We start from the raw sequence: 23,258 nt of genomic DNA on the forward strand, positions 1-23,258 counted from the left end.
TTGGGCGTTCCGGATCAGCTCACGGCCCTTGTTCGGATAGTCAAGAAGGCTCTCACGGGCCACCAGGATCTGGTGGCACTCTCCGTTCTGGAAATAGTGGGTAAACACCTCGGCAACCTGCCATCGGTCGCGCAGGTGACACCGGCGGTTTCCTTGGCAACCTTGTCACAGCGCTGGCACCAATCCAAATAAATGTCAAATCAATCAAATAAGGAAAACCGTATTTGCAGGCAAATAAGCCATTTTGGAGGTCAAATTCAGGCCAAATTGAGGGTCAGGTTAATTAGCATATTTGTAAATATTTCCCATTGGTTGAGCCATTTTTGGGCCCAATTTTCCGGGTTTTCCTGGCACAGGGCAGTCCCTGACCAAGACCAACCCTGCATTTTCTGGTCCCGGGAAAATCCTCGAATGCCCTGAATTCGAGTGCCGCCGTGGCGCCGCAATGCAACTATCGCTAACCGCTGTAACCAAACTGCCGAATCCTACCTTCCTGCAGCGATTTCCCTGCTTCCTTGGCTCCCGAGTCCTCGACAACATGCCTGCCTCCACCGTTGATGTCACGACCCTCTCGACAAGCCTCCCTACCGCCGAAAATCGACCTCCTTCCCTTCGTCCAAAGCTATCACGAGTAGCTAGACAGTTCGATGCGCTCCTTGAGGGAGTAGATCTCAAAGATCTAGTAGTAATTGAAGTCAAAGACTGGCCGAGGATAAAAATACCAAGAGGGTCCTTCATACCGGAAAAGTGGGCAGGGAAAACACTAAAAAGGACATTGTGGATTCGTGATCACGGCTATTGGGTCGCCTAGGTCATCAACGACGCCGTCATCAAGGGAGAATACTACTGGGCATGCCACTATTGCGAAAAGCTGTTCAAGGCAGAGTCAACAAGCTCGGCGACTATACATTTGTGTCACAATATTGGGATTAGTGAGCAAGAAAGATCTAGAAGCTGCTATGTGATTCTTCGCCACCAGCTTTTGCCACTACTCATAACTATAAAAAAGAGACTTTTGGCCCTGCCAAAGGAAACAAGAGATTAGATCTTTTCAGACAGTTCAAGCCTTACCTCCCTGCATTAAGTGCTTCATTTCCGTTGCCCTGTGAATGCGCGTGACAATTTGGAAAAAGACCACAAATTATACCTACCCAATTCCCAGTCTGGTATTGAGAGGCCAGGAAAAAGACAACGTACGCTTGAAGTGGTCAACACGAAGCGCGCGAGGCATGTTTTACTGCCTCACAAGCTCTCCAGGAAGAGAAGCTCGTCGATCTAGTCGTCGGCTCGAACCTACCTTTCAGCATCGTTGAGCACAAGGGATTTCGTGATTTTTGCATGGACTTGAATGCCTAGAAGACAGCCGCCCTAATTCCTTCCTCGCACAACACCATACGAGAGCACATTCGAAAGAGGCTTGAGGCTGAACAACAGGCCCTACGTAAGAGGTTAGCCGCATCGCCATACAAGAAGCATCTCTCGTTCGATATTTGGACTTCCAACGCGACAGTTTCCTACCTAGCGGTCTTCGTACATTATACCGATATTGACGGCGCCGTACAACAAGACTTGCTTGGAATGCCGCACCTTCGAGGCTCTCATAGCGGCGAGAACCAGGCTCTCTACATCTCTCGGCTAGTCAACGACTAGGGCTTCGCTGACAACGTTGGTTAGTTTCAGTGTGACAACGTGGATTCGAACGACTGGGCAGTAAAATTTACCTTTGAGTCGTTAATTCCTGGCCTTGGCCGGTTTTCCCGGGATTCCTTAGCCACAAAGCGTCGTGTGCGTTGCTTCGGCCACATCCTCAACCTAGCAGCGCAGGCCTTCATTCTTAGCAAGTCGACTGACCTCGGAAGAACCTTTGACGATGACTTCATCGGCCAGTTACCGCCCGAGCAGGAAGAAGCGTTGTTGAAGATGTGTCGAAAGAGAGGGCCGGTTGGAAAGCTTCACAATGTCGTCTACTTTATTCGGAGGTCACCACAACGCCAGGATTCCTTCCTACATGTCGCACGTAATCAGCTCAGCGATGAAGATGCACAGGAATTCGGCACGGCTATATTTGACAGGTCAGCCGAAGGTTTACAGCTTTGTGGTGATAATTCCACGCGTTGGAATTCTGTTTTCTTCATGATCGAACGCGCGGTGCAATTACAGAGCCAAGTGGATTACTGGTGCCATAAAAACCAGAGCGAGAAGGACCCTCGGAAGCGTATGCCCGCCGCCGACCTGCTACAACCGAGTGACTGGCACCTACTTTCCCTTTTTTTGTCTATTCTTGAACCTTTCAAGAAGATCACGAAGTGGTTTGAAGGGCGCGCGGCTGGCCTTCCTGAAGTCCTCGCTACGCAGGAGTGGCTAATCGATCTGCTTGAGGATCGCCTTCGAACCCTGCACCCGAACCTTGAAGCCATTACCGATTTTACCGGCGGCCCGGTACACACCCACCCAGAGATCACGGTCGCGAGCCAACAGCCTCTATCATTCGGCATAGACAACGACGATGACAACGGCGTGTTGTTTACTAGGGAAGCATCACAATGGTCGCAGCGTACCCGTCGTCTTCTTGCCCGGTTCGACGACTCGGTCATCGACCTACCCCGGCGTCTGCCGACCGGCCAGATCAGGCCGCCCTCCCTCGACCTTGGTGCCGACCTACAAAATAACCCTCCACCCTCCCCGCCGCCCTCAACATCTGATCTTGACGACGATCGTCTATCCTTTCTTCGAAAAAGCATTGGCCTAGCCATTCAGAAGCTTAGAGAATACTTTATATTGATGGAGAGCCCAGCATACTGGTCGGCTATGATACTACACCCAGGGCATAAGGAGAAGTGGATAACCCAGTTTCTGGGCGGTAGGCAGGCCGAAGAAGCGATAGGGGCCTTCCGGGATCTCTACCAGGCCGAGTACGCTGTCGTACCTCTCCCGGTGCCGGTTCGTACGCCTCACGAAGGTCGAGAGAGTCATCTTATTACTCACGACTATCATAATGACCCTGATGACCCTAACCAGAAGGATGAACTAGCTGAATACCTTTACGAAAGCGTCAGGCGGGTGGATGATATACTGGCTTGGTGGAAGGAAAGAAGAGAGCGTTGGCCCCGGTTGTCAAAGATGGCTTTTGACTTGTTGTCAATACCGTCTATGTCAACGGAGTGGGAGAGGGCATTCAGCCAGGGAAAACTGGTCCTTGGCACACAGAGACATGGTATGGTCGACGAAACCCTGAATTACGTCATGTGCACGAAGAATTAGGCGAATAAATGAAGATCCTGAAGGTGAAGGGCTTTTTCCGGTCTCAGGGTGCCATTCGGGGCACGATTTCCTTGTTTTTTGGTGGAGCGGCAAATTCCATCAATTAAGTCAAATAAAACCCACCCAATCAGAGAGAGCCTCTTACATAAATAAATACACCCTTTTGGGCCTCAAATACAGTCAAATAAGGCTTCATATTTGGCCTGATTGAATTGATGCCAGCGCTGCCTTGTCAACCACCGCACCTAGGCCTTGAACACTTGCTGCGTCGACTTTGGCCTGGGCGAGAGCCTGGTCCCGTGCGTGAACTAAGGTGGCACTATCGTAAGCAGCCTAGTACCCTACTTGGTGAAGATTACCGTCTGTTCGATCGAATTCAGTGGCAAGGTAGCACAAAGCAAGAGAGTGCCCGTCGTGGAGAGCGTGGTCATGTGTGAGATTCGGGAGAGTAATAGTCTTGAAACCTTCGATCATCGGGAATAGGACTAGAAGGCCATTGTTGAAATCTTCCTTTTGAATACGAGTAGTGGCTCGGTTATTAAGCCTGCCATAACGTGGGTCGTCATACTCTTTCATGATCTTTGACTGACGTTTTTAGACTAACATCTGTGCACGGCCTACCAGATCCTTCTTACTCCAGCATTGAGGCAGACGGTCCGCAAGATGGCGACGGGAGAAGTGAACGGTCATCAGAGACAATGTGTGGAGCAGATTGCCTCTCATGGCAGGCCCAGCACGCACGCAATTTACGGCAGTAAATAAGCAACAGAGATACGATCCGAGTCACGCAGATCTTTCATCCGGGCAGTCAGTCCCCCGCTTCAGACGACCAGGCATGCTCGTCCGACAATTGCAGCAGCGCCAACTTTGTGGGACTTGTGGGAGCCGGCGGCCACACAAGCCCGCTCTGAGCCTGTAAAATACCGCTCAGGATTTGGCCCGTCCGGCGAGCACCAGTCCGATGACGGCCATTCCAATGGCGACGAGTCTGACGAGGATCAGCCTGACCAGTTCGGAGCGGATCAGTTCGATGACCAGACGGGACCGGAGGAGTGAATTTGCACGAGACACCCCAACCTACCAATGTCGTCGTTGAACGTGAGGCCTCGCTGTTTGTCTGAAAATGCCGAACAAGCGGCGCACAACAGTAAATTCATCTATTGTGACGAGAGTCCCCGGTCGTAAACAGTGACCGAGAGACCGGTTGTAGGTGTTGAGAAATGTGGTTAACGCGGCAAAAGAGGCGTGGTTGTTTGAGGTCTTCGGTGTGCGGGTTCCACGGTCGGAAATGTGCAAAAATGGATTAACGTTCATGATATGCGAGTTAGCCATGATAAGCGAGTTGGCCACCTTAACGAGATTTGGTGGGGCACAAGCAAAAAGATGTTAGTAAATTGTTAGTGATCTTATCAATTTCTTATCGCATTTGACTGCGCACGCTACCCGGTCTCGTTAAGGTGGCCAACTTGCTTATCATGGCTAACTCGCTTATCAAATACGTTAGAATCTTTGCCCGGAAATGAACTGAGTAATGCAATGGACGGCCTTTGCAGAAAATTTGGCGCAGCAGCCGTCTTTGTCGTTTAAGGGACGTATTTCCATGTACAGGATGGTCGCCAGGAAGGTGTTGGATTGGCTATTGTCAGATGGACAAGGGTTGCATGTGGAACAGAGCTCATCCCAGCTGAGCTCTGGTGTGGTCATCCGAGGTGAAAAGAGGCTCAGGGGAGCTGAAATGAAGTGGCCAGTTCAGCTGGTGTGGCTACTTTTGCCACCACCATTGCCACCATTTACAACTATAATAGAGGCCCTCTGGCAGGACCAAAAAGAAGAAGGAGGAGAGATAAAATGAAGAAAGTTGAGGTGCTGAATCCAACAATTAACAGTCTGATCACGCAAAACGATATCAAGCCATTGCGATTAAGAAAATCGGGCGCAGCACTTCGCTACCTACCTTTTACAAAATCACCAATATCATTTCAAAAATCCCTGCCTTACAGATTACCTCTGATTATCATTTTCCTCATCTTCCTAAAACAAAAACCGCCAAACGCAACGAAAATCATCACCACGACCATGACAGCACAGCCAGACTTCGAAAATGCCAAGTTCACCAAGCCCAGTGACTGGGATAGGTGGTCAGAGGCATATAAGAAGAAGGCAGAACATGCAGGAATATACGACTTCGTCAATCCGAATCATCGACTACGACAACCCTGGCCTACTGAACCAAAAGTACCTCAGTTCGACGGCTTCCAGAAGAAGAAGCAAGCCCAGCGTAGAGGCAACATAAACAACAATACCAACCGCGATGACCATAACGCACCGGTAATGAGCAGAGCTAGTGGATCTAACGCTCACTCAGTCAACCGCAGTGCAGCCCAGACGCGCGCTGCCTCTGCCGCTGCTGCCGCAGCCACTCGAAGATCACAGATTGAGGAGAGCAATCACAACCCAGACGACGGCGATCATAATGATGATGATTCTACATTAGAAGAAGAGGAGGATGAAGAGGAGGAAGACAATATCCACAACAGGGCTACGCAGTTCTCTGACCTTTCAACTATGGGTCAAACAAATTGGAAGATTGCATTCGAGCTTTACAAGGCCAACCTCAGCGTATACAACGCAAAGACCGGCGCCAGATCAGCATTTTCGAATTGGGTTCTGAAGAGTATCGGCCCAAACTATCAACGCATCACCAAGCGGCGCGATCTCCCAGAAATTTACCAGGCAATCAAAGACCAATGGCTACCCTTCAGAAAGAACATCACGAAAGGCATTAGAGACGACTATACCAAGCACCTCGCACAGATCAAAGGCAAAGACCGAAAGCTTAGTGAGTGGATTACCAGATGGCAAAAGCTGGTAAACGATGGTGTTGAGCACGAAATTCTACAAATCGCAACACCAAGCTCGTGGTATGAAGACCTTGTGGAAGCATTGAAGAATATCCCGGACGGAAAGACATGGGCACTTGGAGAGCTTGCAACCTTAGAGGAGGATATCCTCGAAGGAATCTATTCTCACGACCAGCTAGCAGCTCGTATGCAGTCAGTCCTCGGTGGAGTAATCAACAATAAGCAAGTCCGATTCGACGCAGGATTTCCAACGCTCCACGGCAAGGATGCTGACGACAATAACACTGGGGATTCAGCAAAAGCCCAGAAGGGGAAAAGCCACCGTAGAAAGCGTGGAGAACGGCAAGATCAAGGGGGACGCCAGCAGAGCGATTCAGAAGATACCCCTCCAAAGCGACCATATAAAAAGGCTCGGTCGGATGGAAAACGCTGCGAAGTATGCCTTCAGTTTGGCCACGGCCTCGATCAGTGCTTTTACACCTACACTACTGATGAAGAAACCCCCGACTGGTTCGAAGACACCAAAAGTGAGGCATTGGAACAACGAATCGCGAAGGTTCTCGACTATGACAAACAACTTGCCGAGAAGGTCAAGAAGGCGAGGGAGAGGCGCAAGAAGTTGTGACTATTGGCAATATTCAGATCCGAAGCTGCCCTCTCAGCAGCACTCACCAAGCCAATCCGATATAAGCAATCAAGAAAGCGGTTCTTACTCGTAAAAGCCGCCTTGAGTGCAAGCACTTACCCTCTTCGAAATTGCGCAATCCTAGATTCGGGAACAACACTCCACATCTTCCACAATAGGAAACGATTCAGGAATTTCAGGACAGCGCCTTACGGAGACTTCGTCTACGCAGGTGACACAGAAGTTCCGATCCTTGGCTACGGAGAGGTGATGATCAAGCTCACCACCACTACCGGAACTCGCCGACTATTACTCAAAGATGTAGCATACTGCGAAGGCTTTGCCTGCAACTTGATCTCACTTCGACAACTTCACAAGAAAGGTTTCCATTGGGACAACGAGGCTCCGAATAACTGCCTTCGAAGGAAAGATAAATCAGTCATCTGCGAGATCTCCGACCAATACGGGCAGTATATAATCGAAGATAGGCCGCTGAACGCAGCACTCCACACTCAACGAAGCACCTCATGGACTGGCCGACCATTAAGTGAAGGCACAGGCAAGCTATGGCACGGCCGGCTTGGCCATCCAGGATCTGAAGCAATCGCACACCTTCAAGTCTCATCATTAGGCGGCAAGCTACGCGGACCAGCAAGCTACGAATGCCCAGCGTGTGGGATATCGAAAGCCAAGCGCAAGATTAGACGCGAGCCACGAGAAACGCCTCGGAATATTGGCGATCGCTTTGCTATCGATTTTCTGGACTTGGTCCCAAACCCCAAAGGCTTCAGCTCAGTAATGCTATTTACAGAGCGAAAAACAGGCTACGTATTTGATCTCTATCTCACTGAACGCAAGGCACCAATACTTATCACCGCTGTCAACATATTCTTAAGGATTATGGAACGACAGTATGGTCTTCGAGTTAAGGTGATCGAGTGTGACGATGAATTGATGAGATCCAAAGCTCTCAAGACCTTCTGGGAAAATAACGGAATCCGTATCGAACGTTGCGCACCACACTCGCAAGATCAGAATGGTGGCGCAGAACGCTCCGGGGGTGTGATCAAAATAAAGGCGAGAACAATGAGAGCAGCTGCCCGATTTCCACCAGAAATCTTATGGGTAGAAATCTACAAAGCAGCAGTCTACCTCTATAACAGAACGCCAAAGAAGCGTCAAAGTTGGCTATCACCATACGAAGTCTTTCACACCTTTCTAGCAAAAAGAGACAATATACCTCATCCAGAAAGAAAGCCTCAGCTAGCACACCTACGAAATTACGGCTGCCGCGCGTACGCAATGACGAACGATGCTCTCAAGAAAGAAAAACGCCTCCTCAAGCTAAACCCCAACGCGTGGATTGGATATCTCGTGGGCTACGAGTCAACGAATATTTACCGTATCTGGAACCCTAAGACAAATGAGGTCATCCGAGCACGTAACGTGGCTTTTAACGAGGATGATTTATTTTCCGGTGACCTTCAGCAGTTGAAGGATGACTTGCTGAGCATTACTAACGAGGAGATGGAGGTACTCCTTAAGAACTGCTCCCTTCCGCAACCCAGTGCCGATAGTCGCCTGGCAAGCGATAACCTAACCACTTACGAAGAAGACGAAGAAATCCTTGACTATATCTTCGTAGGGGGCGAAGGAAACCAAGACTTTGAAGATTCAGAAGACGAAGCCTCTGAAAATTCAGAGCATCAAGGAAAAGACTCTGAAGATTCGGAGCACGAAGAATTGGGCGATGAGGACGAAGAGATGCAAGATGCCGATCCGGAACCACAAGAGTATGAGAAGGAGGCTGATCACCTCTATTCCACGATTCTTGATCCACTTTTGACACCAGCAGCCTCTCCTCCACCGCCAACGGCGCTCCTTGCAGCTGCCTTCTCCTCACTTACTCTTGAAGAGCTCCAAGGTAGTGGGACGCCTCACAGCCCTAGGATGGGGCTTGCTGAGAAGAATCCTAACGCAGGATTTCCTCACAGCCTTAAGATGGGGCTTGCTGAGAAGAATCCTAACGCAGGATTTCCTCACAGCCTTAAGATGGGGCTTGTTGAGAAGAATCCTAAAGCAGGATTTGGCTGCCTTCCAGAGCCAATTAACAAACCCAGCAAAAATTATTGCACTAACGCGAAGAATATTGCGTGGCAAGCTGCCTTCAACTCTGGACGATACGCCGCAAACGTAGCGAGTCTCGACGGCAAGGCTGTGGATAAACACACCCTGCACAAGGAGCTTACCTACCATCGGCTGTCGCTAAGAAGACATCGTCAAATGGCCCGCAACAAGGCTGCAATGACTGCTACTCCAGCTGAGCAACAAACCTTTCCTATAATCGAACTATCCGCTAATGGTAGATACCATAGGAAAGATCTCCCTCTACCACCACGCAGTTACAAAGAGCTCAAGAAACACCTGCTGGATAAATGGTTTGTAGAAGCTATGGAAGTCCATATGCGAAGCCACCGCGAGATGAAATCCTTCGAAAAATGCCACCGAAGCGTCGCTAAGAAAGCCCATATCCTCGACTGTATGTGGGTATTCACATACAAATTCGACAAACACGGCTACCTTATCAAAGCAAAAGCAAGACTGGTAGTGAGAGGAGATCAACAAGCTAGGACAACGATTGAAAATACCTACGCTTCGACACTCGCCGGCAAATCTTTCCGCACGCTAATGGCAATCGCAGCTCGCTTCGACCTCGAGCTAATCCAGTGGGATGTTGTGAATGCCTTTGTACACGCCGACCTTCCATACGACGTATTCATGAAACTACCGCCTGGATACAGCGAGGAAAACACGATTCTGAAGCTTAAGAAGGCCTTATATGGCCTCAGAGAATCACCTTTGCTATGGCAGAGGAAATTCACGGCAACCCTGCGAGAACTAGGGCTTGTGCCGGTACCCCACGAACCATGCTGTTGGACTAAGGATGGCGTGATCATCTTCTTCTACGTTGACGATATTGTGGTAGCCTACAGGAAGGAAAACGAAGCTATCGCACAATCGGTAACAGCCGCCCTACGCGCACGATATTCCCTACAAGCAGGAGGTCCTTTGCAGTGGTTTCTGGGAGTATCAGTACTTCGCGATAGAACCAGCCGGACGATATGGCTATCCCAAGCGGATTATATCGACAAGATGAGCCGTTTCGTTGGATCACAACGCCCACGCCGACCAAAAAGAACACCAATGGGCACTACCGAGTTACTACCATACAACGGAAAGGCACCATTTGCTCAGATCTCGGAATACCAACGCAAAACCGGAACAATTTTGTATGCCGCTGTGATCACAAGACCAGACGTTGCTTTTGCTATTTCCCGACTTGCAAGATTCAACCTGAACCCCAGTCCACAACACCAAGAAGCCGCGGATCGTGTGATCGAGTACCTCCTCAGCACAGCCAATTACGCTCTTAAGCTCGGGGGTGAGGATGAAATGGCTACCTGGAGCGATGCCTCTTTTGCCGACAATTCCATCGACCGACGGAGCTCCCAAGGATATGTCATGAAGCTATTCGGAGGAACGATCGGATGGCGCGCCAACAAGCAAGACACGGTAACAACGTCAACTACCGAGGCTGAACTATTAGCTCTCGCTCAGGCAACAAAAGAAGCTATGTTTGCAAATCGACTCGTGAAGGAAATTGGTATAACCCTCGACGATGACGCAATACAGCTCTGGTGCGATAATACCCAGACGATTGGGCTTGTTACGAAGGAAATCGCCACTCTACAAACCAAACTACGGCATGTGGACATTCACAACCATTGGCTTCGTGAAGTAGTCGAAACCGGGCAGATCCGCGTGAACTATACACCTACAAAGCAGATGGTAGCAGACGGACTCACCAAAGCTCTTCCGGAGGCGGATTTTCTACGATTTAGAAACCAGATTGGTGTGGTGGATGCGACTGAAGTGTTGATCACAAGAAGTAAAAGCCTGAGGATTTTGAAGGACGAAGATTTAGAGGCACTAGAAGATGAGTTTCAAGGAGGTGAGGTTGAGGTTGTCTGAATAACCTCTCGTTTGCCTGTTTAAGGAAGTCTTTCAGCCAATCGCTAGCATGGCCATTGACTGAGGGGGTGTGTTGGATTGGCTATTGTCAGATGGACAAGGGTTGCATGTGGAACAGAGCTCATCCCAGCTGAGCTCTGGTGTGGTCATCCGAGGTGAAAAGAGGCTCAGGGGAGCTGAAATGAAGTGGCCAGTTCAGCTGGTGTGGCTACTTTTGCCACCACCATTGCCACCATTTACAACTATAATAGAGGCCCTCTGGCAGGACCAAAAAGAACAAGGAGGAGAGAAAAGGGAAAAAGTTGAAGTGCTGAATCCAACAGTTACCATGCATGAGGATAGAATGGGAGGAATTGGTCGAGACCGTTAGGAGGCTTGCCAATAGCCTCACACTTCGGCCATGGGACACGCTGAGCCTCGCGACCCAGTAGTCACTTCGCCGACTGCTTGGCGGGAGCGCAAAGCCGTACTACCACAATCGGTACTCATCTCCTGCCGTTGTGCAGGCTTGGCTGTGGCACGCCCTTGACGACAACCTCTTCTCGGACCCAGACAAGTGGGCGACTCCGCAGTGGAAGGCCTATGGAACCCTCTGCGCCTCCTTCCGCGACCGCGCCAGGACTCCAGACAGCGCCATCACCCCGGAGAAACACGGCGAGGCCAGGGTGTACGCGGAGAACGAGTTTCACTATTAGCGCATACTCACCCTACGCATGATGATGAAAGAATTGGAGAAAGTCTCTATGGAGGTGAACGAGTTCGGGATTTTGGACGATCCCACCGCCCCGCACACCTCTCTCGACCGGCTGGCCGACCGCCTGATGGGTAAGCTTGCCGAGATCCTTGATGAGGCCAAGGCCCCAAGCACGTACGAAAATAGTATCCGGTTCTTGGCCAACTCTGCTATGTCTACTGATCTCAACATTCTCCGAGCATGGGACCATATCATGGTCGTTTGGTGCCTCCCCAACATAGCGAGCACAGCTGCTATGGAGGGCCACCTTTCAGCAAATCCCACGCCCTCGAGAACTATGACGACATATTTGGAAGGGATGGCGACTCCATCGACCTCGTCGTGAGCCCTGGCATCTTTCAGTCGGGCCGACCAAAAACTGGGTTCTATGAGGGACTTTGGGCCCATCCCATCCGGGTGGCCGTTAAGGGAGAGCTCGAAGACGCCACGGCAGATTTCAGATCGTTCATCATGAAGAATACGATAGGCTCGAGGGTGGCTAGCACCTAAATCTGGAGCAAAGAGATGGGGCAGTAAGAGACGGGGTTGGGTCGCTTTCCTTGCAATCTGTCGAGAATTAGGGGAGTTTTTTTTTTCCAGTCATTCATTATATGCTTCACTTCTTGGGTACACAAGATAGGTGTCCACTCATTCAGCACAAAGAAACCTAAACCAAAGATGAGAGAGGGCCAGATCCGTCCACCTCGTCCGTGAGCTTTCTTTCTTTCCAATGCATAGTATGTGAGACGCAATGCAACGGTCTAGGAGGAGGTAGAAGCCATGCCGGCGGGGCGTGTGGACGGCGGTTGGTCCTTTGCGTGTGTGCTCTAGCGTTTGTGTTAGTTTGACATTGCAGATGGTTTAGCCTTGCAGATGGTTTAGCCTTGCAGATGGTTTAGCCTTGCAGATGGTTTAGCCTTGTAGATGGTTTTTCGTTTGTCCATTAGCTGCCAGCCTGCGCGGCGCAGGGCCCCGCATCCGGGGAAACATGTGGATTCTACTGGCTAAAACGTCTAGCACACCCCCTGGGCAAGATACGGCACTGCTTTGTCCCGAAGGACGCTCATGTCCCGCACAGGGGCCCTCGCAGCACTAGTAGTAGGTTGCCATGTCTACCGTGCCTTGCACAAAAGGTATGCACGCATAGTGGTTATTTGCGAGGCGCCAAAGCCTGATAGGGGGGGAGAGGCACTTGGCGTAGTTTTCTTTTTCTCTGAAAGACCGAATCCAGTACTTAGTCTTTCACCTGTATCTTCGGCAAGATGGCTAGGACTGACCAGGGCTTGGATTGGGCTAGGTATTGTGGGGCGGCTTGATTTGCCGTTTGCTAGCACGCGGCCAACAAAAAACAAAGAGACTCACAGACAAATTAATACATGCCCTGTGGGTCCTCCTAGCTCAACAAACATGGTCTCTGAATCACGCAGGAAAAGATCAATTCCTGCATCGACTACATCCCTCAAATCTTCAGAGATTGTATTGGGCTAGAAGGAGGACTGACTCACAAGGCATTAATTTGAGCTTGGTTTTATCTTTTTTGGCCTACTTTTGGCCGAGTTGTGGATTGTTCAAGCCGGCGCTGAATGGATGTTTGTGAGTCTCTTTATTTTCTCGGTCGCGTGGCTAGGATGGCTCTCAGAGAAGTTCCCCTCTCAATTGGCCTTGGCCTTGGGAAAGCCCCGCCGCCCCACACAGCTTGCTGCATGTGGCCAGCCAATCCGAGAGCACCTCGTAGAGCGACACGCAAAACTTCCTCTGAACCCGCGTCTGGACTGGGAAGGAATCGACAGCAGGATGCCGCGAGATGAGTCCCTGAAAGTCTCCTTCGGCTTCAGGGCCAGGCATCCAAGCTATTCAAGGCACTCACTCTCCCGCAGCCGATCCGCGCAAACCAAACGAAACCTCTCTTTGGCAGCAACCCACAGATCAGGGCAGAAAGGAAATATCCGAACCAGCAAAGAGGCCCATCTCACCTCGGAGCAGCCGGGGGCTCACGAGCTGCTCCTTCCACTGCCGTCGGGGGCTGGCTGTCTGAAACTGCAGCTTCGAAAACGGCTAGAACTGATCACCAGTCACGACCCAGAATACCACATCTCCCGGACAGACCTACCTCGGCAGACCAAAGCGGCCCAGAATAGCAAGCGGGATCCCCCCTCCCCGGACACCCCTCTCCGCCTGGCGGTAGGAGACAGGTGCGCTCGCCTTCCTCGAGGCTCAGTGAAGAAGTCAGGATCGTGACAAGGGGTTAGGTACGTGACGATCTGCAGTCTGTAGCCAGCTGGATGCCTGCGGCAGTGAGATTGTGTAAGCTGTTGGGCCTTGGGGTGGTAACACGTTGCTAGGCGCCTGATGAACGCTCTAGGTCTCGTTCCGCTAGCACACGACTCTGCACAATGGTCAGTGGATTGTGGAAGGACTAGTCGAGAGCGAACCCCCACTGTAGTTAATACATCGGGCCTAACTTGGCTGTGTGAGCTCTAGTTGAGCTTATCTTCGTCTCTTCAACCTTTTTTTCCGGCTTATCCTCTCCTTCCCCTGGAATCCAGGGCCATCACGGCCCAGGTGGCCCTCCTGGTTGGCTACTCTGGCGATTGACTGACTGAGGAAACCCACCGCGTTCTTGGCGCACTTCGACGCTTGCCAGGAGCTAGCGATCTCGAGGACTACTACGACCAGATGCTTTCAGATCTGAGTCCCGTCGGCCGCATCGAGGCCGACAAGATAATCCTGCTCCTTACTCACCATGGAGGCGGCCATCGCCGCTGTTCCTCATTGGTCGTCTGACATGGCTATCGCGATGTGAGAACGACCCATGGTTTCCCATGGGGATGGACAAGCTCATTTCTTCGCAAGGAAGACATGGACGCCATGTACAACGAGTGGCGGGGGCGGGGGGGCTTGCTCAGCAACCGTTGTCGAGACTTCCTAGGATGACAGGTTTCTTGGTACCACTGGCGGAGGTGGCACCGAATGGAGGGATGTGCCAGTGCTTTAGCGAGACTCTGGAGATGAGGAGCAAGAAACCTGGCCCAGCCCAGTGTTGAGGTGTAGAACAATGTACCGTAGGAGCTGTCTTACCTGGTGTCTGAAGACCAACCGTCTCCATCCGCGGCCCTGTGCATCTAAGGGGAGCCACCAACATTCTACTCAGAGAGCAAGTCATGTCACTCAGCTTCCTCTTACACTGTGGCCTCCAGGCTCGCTGTTCATTCCTGTTTAAGAACTGTGGCGTGTCTTATCTCCCAGTTTAGTCGGAACCTTGCCTCCGCCTTCTTCTCCCAGAGTCCTCGAGCTCAGTGACTAGGCTAGGCCGTCGTGTTCTCAAGACGACGTTTACACGAAACTAGCAAGTCGATCAATGAAAACAGGGCAAGCCAGCCAGCATAGTATGCCCGAGCAGGCGATTCGCTATGCAAGTGAGCCGCTCCATGGTTTTAACATTTCTTTTATTTCGGACAATACGGCTTATTCTGGTTCAATTCAGAGTTACCATACCACTGTAACTACTGTGTATCCAGAGTTGGCTAGAGCAGTCCCTTGGATCGCCCGTTCTTGGGGCGGTTACCCTGTCATTCATCGATTCACCTAGTCTAAACCCTCGGACCTTCCTATCTTTGCAGTTGCCAGCTCTGTTGCTCACCTGAACAACCTATATTCACACTGTTCACCTCACCTTGACTGGGGCTGGGATTGTAACAGAGCTGTAGCGGGCGAGCAAGATATATTGTATTACAGTTTAATTAGCCACCTTCAATTGTCAGTCACCACTTTAGAAAACGTAATAGACGAATAAATACGATTTTATACTTGCTTATATTAGGCATGATCAATAAATCTCCTTTGGTACGCAGGTACGTTAATTGAAAGAGGATGTCTCTTCGGACTACAGAAAACGTCTACTCGGACTATAGTTAGCCAAAATGTACATTGAAATCCCCGCTAAGCCACTAGCCTAACCGAACCTCGCCCCCTACCTCCAAACTTGGCCGAAATTTTACCTACAATTGAGGCCGTCACCAAATCAACCACATCCAAGTCAATTGAGCCACAACAACAACTTCGCGATTTTATCGCTGCGCAAGTAGGTGCATCGCTTCATATTCAATCTACAACGCCAACTAGCAATAGAATGAGCGCGCGCGCGGATTTAGCCGTCGACGAGGACCGTTGTTACCTCACGCCCACGGCGCGCAGGGCCCGAGGGGGCATTACAAAGGCGTCTATACGCGGTGCAACAACCCGTCGTACTACGAGGGCTTTGGCTGCAGCATTTGAAGCGCAACAAAGCAGCGGTCTTGAGGGTGCCTAGGCAGGGCAGGTGGTGCCATATTGGGCCTGTTACGTAAGCAACAACACAGGTTGAGCCTCCGGCTTTTGTTGCAGAAATCAACGATTTGGCCTGCAGCCTGGGCGGCCAGCCCCGCATGCGAATAGTGTCAAATGTGGTGTAACTGTGGTGCGACCGTTCATATGGCTAATTGATCTGAACTTGGGATGCGCTGGCTTCGTCCCAGGAAAAGTCGATTTTTTTGTGTAAAAAGTAGGTTTCTCCTGGGCGCGGCCCAAGCGTCTTGGCACCTACAGTCCGAGTAGACGTTGCCTACAGTCCGAAGAGACATGCTCAATTAAAAACACTTCTGAGGTAATCTTATTTAGAATCGTGTTATTAGCATAATAGCCGTATGCCCGTTATATCCAGCCACATCGTCCCTCTCAAATCTCGAACTGGGATCCGTATTGAATATAAGCCCCTTCCAATTACAAGGCCATCACAGCTACAACGAGCTCGCCTACCTAGTCCAGCGAGGACATTGGTACCCATCTGTGCAGCGCCGGCGGTGACCGTAGAGGGCTTGAATGTGGAGGTGGTGCTGGTCAACGTACGAGTTCTGGCTGCACCATCTCCACAAGTGTAGAGTAGAGGCGGACACCGCGCCCAGGAGAACGAAGGCAGGAAGGTAATGCATTTTGGGATGTCTCGTCAGCGGAACACCTTGAGATATCGATATCGCTGTTCAGTAACCGTTGAAGAAAACAAGATAATCCGCAAATGGGACAGCTTCTCCCTAGGCTGGGCTGACCCAGGGAACTTAGGGAAGGCTGTTCTTATGCTTAGAATGCGCGGGATGCCTCCGGTCTAAAAACACCCAACTTCATGTCTGGCGCACTATTGAATATAAAGGCGTCGCTCTTTTTAGACGAGAATGTGCGCCAACGCCATCTCCCCTCATCGCTCCTCAAATGTCACTGCTTCTCAGGTGGGGTATTCCTCTTCTTGTCTCTCGGATATTGCTTATTTCAGACAGCGGGAGTCAGTCACCCTGATACCGAGGGTTTGATGTATCTAAAATTGTTGATCAGCCTGGGGCTTGTCCGCCTGGCCCTATCGGCTTGAACAAGCAAGCTCAATGTTCATACACTGGAAAGGACCGTAGGTCTCAAGGCAACCCGGATCCGTATCCGTGTCAGGTCTGACGCGCAATCAGCTTTGGAATGATGACTTCGCCGGCTGCGAGCGATTGTTTGTTAGGAAGCCTCTTTGCCAGTCACAACACGGCAGCTTTTGACTCCATATACTCACAGTATGGACTACGGTCGTGATACGATGATAGATCCCGAAGACTGTGGAGAGTTGGCCCTTGGGGGTCGTTTATACCTGCCGGACTGGGTCAGCCCGTTGGACGAGTGCTCCAGACCCCATTGGACTCCATATTCTCAGGCCTGGGCGGCATTGAAGGCAGGGAACCATGTACTTCTACCCCAATGACATCTGGTGAGTACCAAAATTCCGGTCATTTTTTGTTCACCGCGCTCCGAGACGGTGGAAGGCCTGTTATTCGAGGACGCCAAAGAGCTCCCGGACATGAGCCGCGCCAACATAGAGCTGGGATAGGGACAATTTCGTATCGAGCACTATAGACTCGGTCTTCACAATCCCTGGACGATGGGTCCGGGGGGCACAACAACCTGTGGCATAGCGAGCTGATATGTGACGCGATATGTTTATTAGGTATTGGTAGCACCTTCCTAGCCCAGTGAGATAGGGATCCTGGCCTCATTCGCCCCACTGGACCCCCCCCTCTGCTCCCCCATGCCGTCCTGACAGCCGAGACCTGAAAGTTCCCCGAGGTTAATTCTCTTCATGGGCGCTCAACCAAATCATGTCCCCCTATCCCCCTAGTTTCAAGGTCTCATTCTTCCCGCGGGCGGCACCATTTTCTAAGCATGAGGAATCTCAGTCTCTCGCTGTGAAGCTGGGAGGGGGTCGGGAGGGGACAGCTTGGTGATAGTGGATGGACATTCCTCTTCAACGAATCGTCGTCTTGTTCATAAAGCGATGCTGAACTTGCTGTGTCTAACAATCAAACAGCTCTTTCAAGAGGCTCTGCTCATTGGGATCTAATAGGTATATTAATGTTAGATATGTATTGTGTGTATGAAAAAAGATAAAGAGAGGGAAAGATGGAGAGAGGGAAAGATGGAGAGAGGGAAAGATAGACAGAGGGAAAGATAGACGGAGGAAAGATAGAGAGAGGGAAATCCTACTACGGAGTCTCTGATAATATCGCGTTCGACTACCTCAAATGGCCGTGTGAGCTGCACTATCAATGTTTCTGCTCCCAGCATCTGCTCCGCTGGTGATGAATCCGATGATAACAACCTTCAACGTATAAGTGCCAGCGTCGGCCCCGATTTTGGGTGCAGGGAACAGAAAGGTGGGCTCAGAAGGCAGTGCCGAAGCCGATGTGGTTCTGCTGAGAGTTCTGTTCTTGACGGGATTTCTATTCGTATCGGAAAGGCAGGCCGTGGCCATCAAACTTAAATAACGAAATCGGTCAAAGTTGGAGGCGAATGTCATGATGACTGGGGGCATGATTGTGCCTTGCCTGACTTGAGCCGGGGGGGGGGGGATTTCTACGGCGAACTGCTTGGAGCTACAGCTGTCAAAGCTATTTCGGTTGCTCATTGCGTCTTATTGTTTCTTCACTAGCCGCTAATCAACCAAACTCAATTATTCTTACGTAGTCGCTTTCCTGTCCGCCGGAAAATAACCCGTGTCTGTTTTAAGGAGTTTGGGTCAGGGGATCGAAGTGCAGATCTTGAATAGAAGCCGAGATCAATCCGCGTACCCGCCAACTTCTCCAGGCGGCTTTGCCCCCTCAAAAAGACGGCGGTGGTGGTCGTGCCGCTGCCGGTCCCTCGACGCGTGGTCGCCAATTCCCTCACGCTGTTCGCCCCACTGGCCCCCCAGCCAGCATTTCCTCAGAAACAAGTAGAGCTTATCTCCATGAAAAACGCTCCCATGGCCAATGCTCAAATCTTGATCTATCTATTTTTTGTTATCGAGTTTAAGGGCAATGGTGGGGACCTGTGGGTGGCAATCAACCAATGCCTTGGGTATGCAACTCTTGTGTTATTTGTTACCCTTTGGGCTGGCACTTACTGACCCCAAGCATTGCAGAGGTTCCATGTCCTGTGTCAACATGGCTGAACGTCTAAACGAGCATCTGAGGAAATGTGAGAGCGACAAGATCCAGGCGATAGACAGCACAGCATTCAGCATTGCCATGAATGGTACGGAGGCCCGGCTCTACGTCTCATGGAAACATAACGAGCTGGACTGCTACATGCAGAAAGTCGAAAGTTTCACCCTTCAGAAGCCTAAGGACTATATCGAGTTCCGCAGGTACATCCAGGACATCATCGACTGGGGGAAAGACAAGCGGCTGAACGAGATTCGGAATTCTCTGGACAGCCTCCTGGAGGAGAGCAGGCAGAGAGTTTCCGAGGCGGCGAAGTCTCGTCAACCACCATCTGATGGTTCTACTACTAGCAGCGGCAAGAAGCGCAAATCTTCAACGTCGTGAAGAAACAGCAGCAGATCCAACAGCGTGCAAGGACAAGGCGGCGGAGCAAATGAGCTGAGGGAATGGGATGAGAGACCCCACACGATGCCCCATGGGGAGCAGCAGGTTTGCCCACACCAGCAACTGCAAGGCTTCCTTGACCCTGGCCTGTGCCCGTTCCTCACGCCCCGATTGTTCCATCTTCATCACATGTGAGGCGAAGACTGGGCCCATGAGAAACTTCTTGGCTGTTGGTCGAGCTCGCATGAACCGCCCTGGCCTTGAGGAGCTGCTGGATTGCTTCTTCGCAGCGTTGAGTATTCTCGAGAGCGCCCAGCAACGCTGACTTAAGCAATAGAACATTGCCATCAGGTCCTCATATTTTGGACTGGCATGCGTCCCACAGAAACGCCCTGGGAACCGTCCCTCCTGCGAATGTCATCATTTTTACAAGGCCCTGCCCTGAGCATCAACACCCAGTTGATAGAAGTCGTCAATTGACCGTTTGCTGGGGATTCCGGCAGACAGATCAAGTGGATCCTTGGTGCGTCACCAACCAGCGGGACGGACTAAGACCCCTGGCTTAGTTGTACAACAGTGGCTCTGTCTAAAAGGGTAGTTCGACCCAGGACGCCCTTTGGTGTATTGGAAAGCCGTGTCGTGCATGGGTTGTTGTGATACAGTCCTGATATGAGCTCTAGAAGACGCTGTTTATAAAAGTATCGATGATCCGACGCCCCGGTTGGTGACTCAATCTTGGACAACTTATTATCCAGCATTGCATTATAAGACTGGACGGCCTTCCATAGATGCGGCGTCGGGGGTGGAGCAGACCCTTCTTGTCATCTTTGGACTCGTCCTTGAAGCAAACTAGAGCGCATTCGCATTTCAACACCAACTGACTTAGATGGTATTGTTAACTTGGAATAAGGCGTTGGAATAAGGCGATTAGGTCGAACCATGAAACGTCCGGAACACCTGGGATGGAAATTTTTAGGAAAGTGCCCATAGTGCAAGGTGCAAGGATGGTAGGTGGTACCATGAGCCGCACCAATGCAAAAGGGTGTGCCTGTGCTTTGAGATAGCGGACTTGGCGCTCTCGGACTCGGTCCAAAAAGACCTCTCAGCCAGCCCCCTGCGTTGCGTCATCTCCATGGCTAATGAGAGACCAGACGACCCTACCTTATGGGGCTAGTCTGTAATAAGGATCACAGGCTAATTTAGCGTGTAATCTTTATTCCAGGCGTGGAGTCGTGACATCTTGGTCAATCTGCTCTGCTCTGAGGAAAGGCTCGATGCGCCAACAGCACAAAGCTCTTTGCTGCACCAACTTAGGTGGTAAGCCAAGCCGCAAAAAACCCGATTCGTTGGCGGCTGGCCGTCGGATGCCGGTGCCAACAACCCCCCACTCCGGGCGACATTGGTCGTCTTGCTCTCCGGCTGGGACTGCAAACACCTGCACCTGGCTTGGCGGTTGCTGAACCCCGCCACCTCCAGAAATGCTGTCCCGCTTCAGTGAAGAGGAGTTTGACCCCGAGATTGTGGGCACTGGGGCGGGAAGGTCCACTGACAGCGTCGGTAACCGACAAGAAAAGTGGACTACATAAAGTCCTCCCATTGGATGAGCGCCAACCGATGCACCCTGACTTGCCGCGCCTCACCAGGCCTGGGTCTTCGCGCCGTTTAGTGAATGCACGCTCTTCCCTGGCTGGGAGGGCTGGTTTTTAGTCTCTGGGGTCCACTTCTAATACCTGGAGGGGTCTAGGGTGTTGCGCTCGTCAGGTAGGTACAGTACCGTAGGGGTGCACAAGCTCCGTGTGGAATTATCGTCAGTCCCAATTCTCCCACCGCCCAACCCATCACTCGTCCCTTCCATTCACCTGTCCGTCCCATCTCCAGGGGAGAGCGGAAGCTGAAAAGACGCATTCGCTCATGTCTTCCCGATCCCTTGATATACTGCCCGATGATGAGCTCGTCACTATCGCCGAGGAATGGCACAGAACCAGGCTGAAGGAAGGTATAAACACCTTGACCGGCACAAACCCGTGATGGGGCTACCTTCTTTGACTTCGCATATCTACAATCTGCAGTCGAGCCAGTGCATGGATCAAGTTCTCTTCATCGATGGGGCGAGGCGCGCATGCAGGCATACGCACGAGAGCAGCTGTTCTGCAAATGGATCCCTCTTCTCGGGGCAACAACCCCCGCGTTCTAGAAGTATGCCGGTGCCATCCAGCGCGGCGGGCAAGTGTACATACATTGTGATGGAGTACGTCCCTGGCAAGACACTCCATGCCTTGGGACGCGGAGGAAAGTCAACGGCGAGTTGCTCGACGCCCATGGTCGCCAGAGTAGCAGATTCCTGCCATTCGGCTTCTACTCTCCATCCCCGTCTCTCAAAATACGCCGCCAGGGGCCTGTAGGTGGTGGACTGATCAACCATATGCTTTTCACCAACCAGGAGGCACCCGCCGAGAACGCCTCACTGGAAGAGCTAGCGAGGCATTTGAACAAGGTGGGTGGGTGTGACAACCTCTGTTCTGCTCCTCACTACGCAGGATGCTGATGTGATCCCAGGTCAACTCCATAAGAGAGGGAAGCCAAGACTCCATCCAATTCTCTCATGAGCCAATGTGTGCTTTTGCTACACGGATGTACACGCACAAAGCTTCATGTTCACTGATGACGGCAAGGGGAATTTATACATTCTTGACTTCGGACATGCCTCGTTCTTGCCTCTCAGCTGCATGGCCTTTGCTCTGCGCCACCACCACCCCAGCTCCTGGCTGGTAGCAGACATTCGGGACCGCGTTGGATTGATCGAGTGGAAGATGGATGCTGACAAAAACAAACGCCTGGAACGAATGGCTTGGTTGCGGTATGTCTTTGCCACGAGCAGCCAGAAAATTGGTACGTACGGTGTGGGTAGCCGTTAGGGCTGCCGCTAACATTAGAACAGGGCTCCCTCTATAGGGAATTACTTTCGTTCTCCGGCAGCAATCGGTCATCGGTTGTCGGCGCGCAGCGTTATTGATGAATGGATTCACTACCTCATCCGGAATGCCCCTCGGCGTGGATCCAATTCAAGACCCCCGTCTTCGCGCCCTTACGATTCTCTATGACAGCTGATTGAGATGAAGGAAACTTACCATGAGGCCTCCGCGTAGCCTCTTTGGAGGCTCTGGTATCAGGCAGCGAGGTAGTACGGCGGCGCGCGGGAGGTCCGTCGGATTTGGGAGGCTCGTTTGTCTCCTCGGGGGTGTTGCGAAGCAGAGACGGCGAGAGGGGCGGCGAGAGAGGCGGCGATGTTGTAGTGTCGGCGGCTAATGCCGAAAGAAATTCATCAATCACTCCGTGCACAAGATGATCTTTCTCAGCATCTGTCAAATATTCGTGATGTAGCGCCCGAACAGTATGGCTAGCGGATGGAACATTTTTCCGGAGCGCCGCGAATACCGTCACTCCTCCCTTCCCAGCTTCCTCCATCCGAGCGAGCGAGCGAGCAAGCACACTACCCACCATCCCACGAGACATTCCCACAGACGCCCTAGTCAAGGAACTCTCTTTCTCCTCTTCCTCCTTGCCTGGCCGGAGCTAGGTGGAGAGCTGGGCATGTGGTGGGAGAACGTGATGGCTGCGCACAATGTCAAGCGCCTGTCCAAGAGATATAGGGGGGCCGGTAGGGTGTCGGGCGGACGAAAGGAGGAAAGGCAATGCCACACTGGGGCTAACGAGGAGGCGAGTCGAGGCTCTGTTTGGGAGGACGAGGATGTCAGTGGCAAGCAGCTCGCGAGAGGGGCCACAAGGATATTTCAGGGGGTTAGTCCATCCGCCATTCCATCAGCCCAGCTAAGCACCAATGCTCACAACTGCAGATACTTCAGTGGGCTGCGTGGGCT

The 23,258-nt window shown here is 51.6% G+C and overlaps 4 protein-coding genes across 4 annotated transcripts; all 4 read left to right on the forward strand.

Annotated features, from left to right (window-relative positions):
* Nucleotides 1-5,352: 5,352 nt before the first annotated feature.
* B0T26DRAFT_619699 (uncharacterized protein) lies at nucleotides 5,353-6,276 on the forward strand (the record flags this gene model as incomplete). The annotated part of the gene is made up of 1 exon (XM_060436053.1): nucleotides 5,353-6,276. A coding segment is annotated over one exon (924 nt), but the record flags the coding sequence as incomplete, so codon positions are not given.
* A 4,726-nt stretch (nucleotides 6,277-11,002) lies between these two features.
* B0T26DRAFT_806975 (uncharacterized protein) lies at nucleotides 11,003-12,022 on the forward strand (the record flags this gene model as incomplete). The annotated part of the gene is made up of 4 exons (XM_060447217.1): nucleotides 11,003-11,206; nucleotides 11,286-11,444; nucleotides 11,514-11,737; nucleotides 11,788-12,022. The coding sequence occupies exons 1-4, from the start codon at nucleotides 11,180-11,182 to the stop codon at nucleotides 12,020-12,022; spliced, it is 645 nt and encodes a 214-aa protein (XP_060290273.1). The 5' UTR covers nucleotides 11,003-11,179.
* A 6,745-nt stretch (nucleotides 12,023-18,767) lies between these two features.
* B0T26DRAFT_658318 (uncharacterized protein) lies at nucleotides 18,768-19,380 on the forward strand (the record flags this gene model as incomplete). Its single annotated transcript, XM_060438859.1, has 2 exons — nucleotides 18,768-18,910; nucleotides 18,975-19,380. Coding segments are annotated over 2 exons (549 nt in total), but the record flags the coding sequence as incomplete, so codon positions are not given.
* Nucleotides 19,381-21,878: 2,498 nt separating this feature from the next.
* Nucleotides 21,879-22,352, forward strand: B0T26DRAFT_497640 (uncharacterized protein). Its single transcript, XM_060435358.1, has one exon. It carries the CDS (start codon nucleotides 22,032-22,034, stop codon nucleotides 22,293-22,295), a length of 264 nt encoding a protein of 87 aa, XP_060290275.1. The 5' UTR covers nucleotides 21,879-22,031; the 3' UTR covers nucleotides 22,296-22,352.
* Nucleotides 22,353-23,258: the final 906 nt, after the last annotated feature.

This window comes from Lasiosphaeria miniovina, assembly GCF_030549165.1.
Source record: "Lasiosphaeria miniovina strain SMH2392-1A chromosome Unknown B0T26scaffold_8, whole genome shotgun sequence".
Taxonomy (NCBI): Eukaryota; Fungi; Ascomycota; class Sordariomycetes; order Sordariales; family Lasiosphaeriaceae; genus Lasiosphaeria; species Lasiosphaeria miniovina.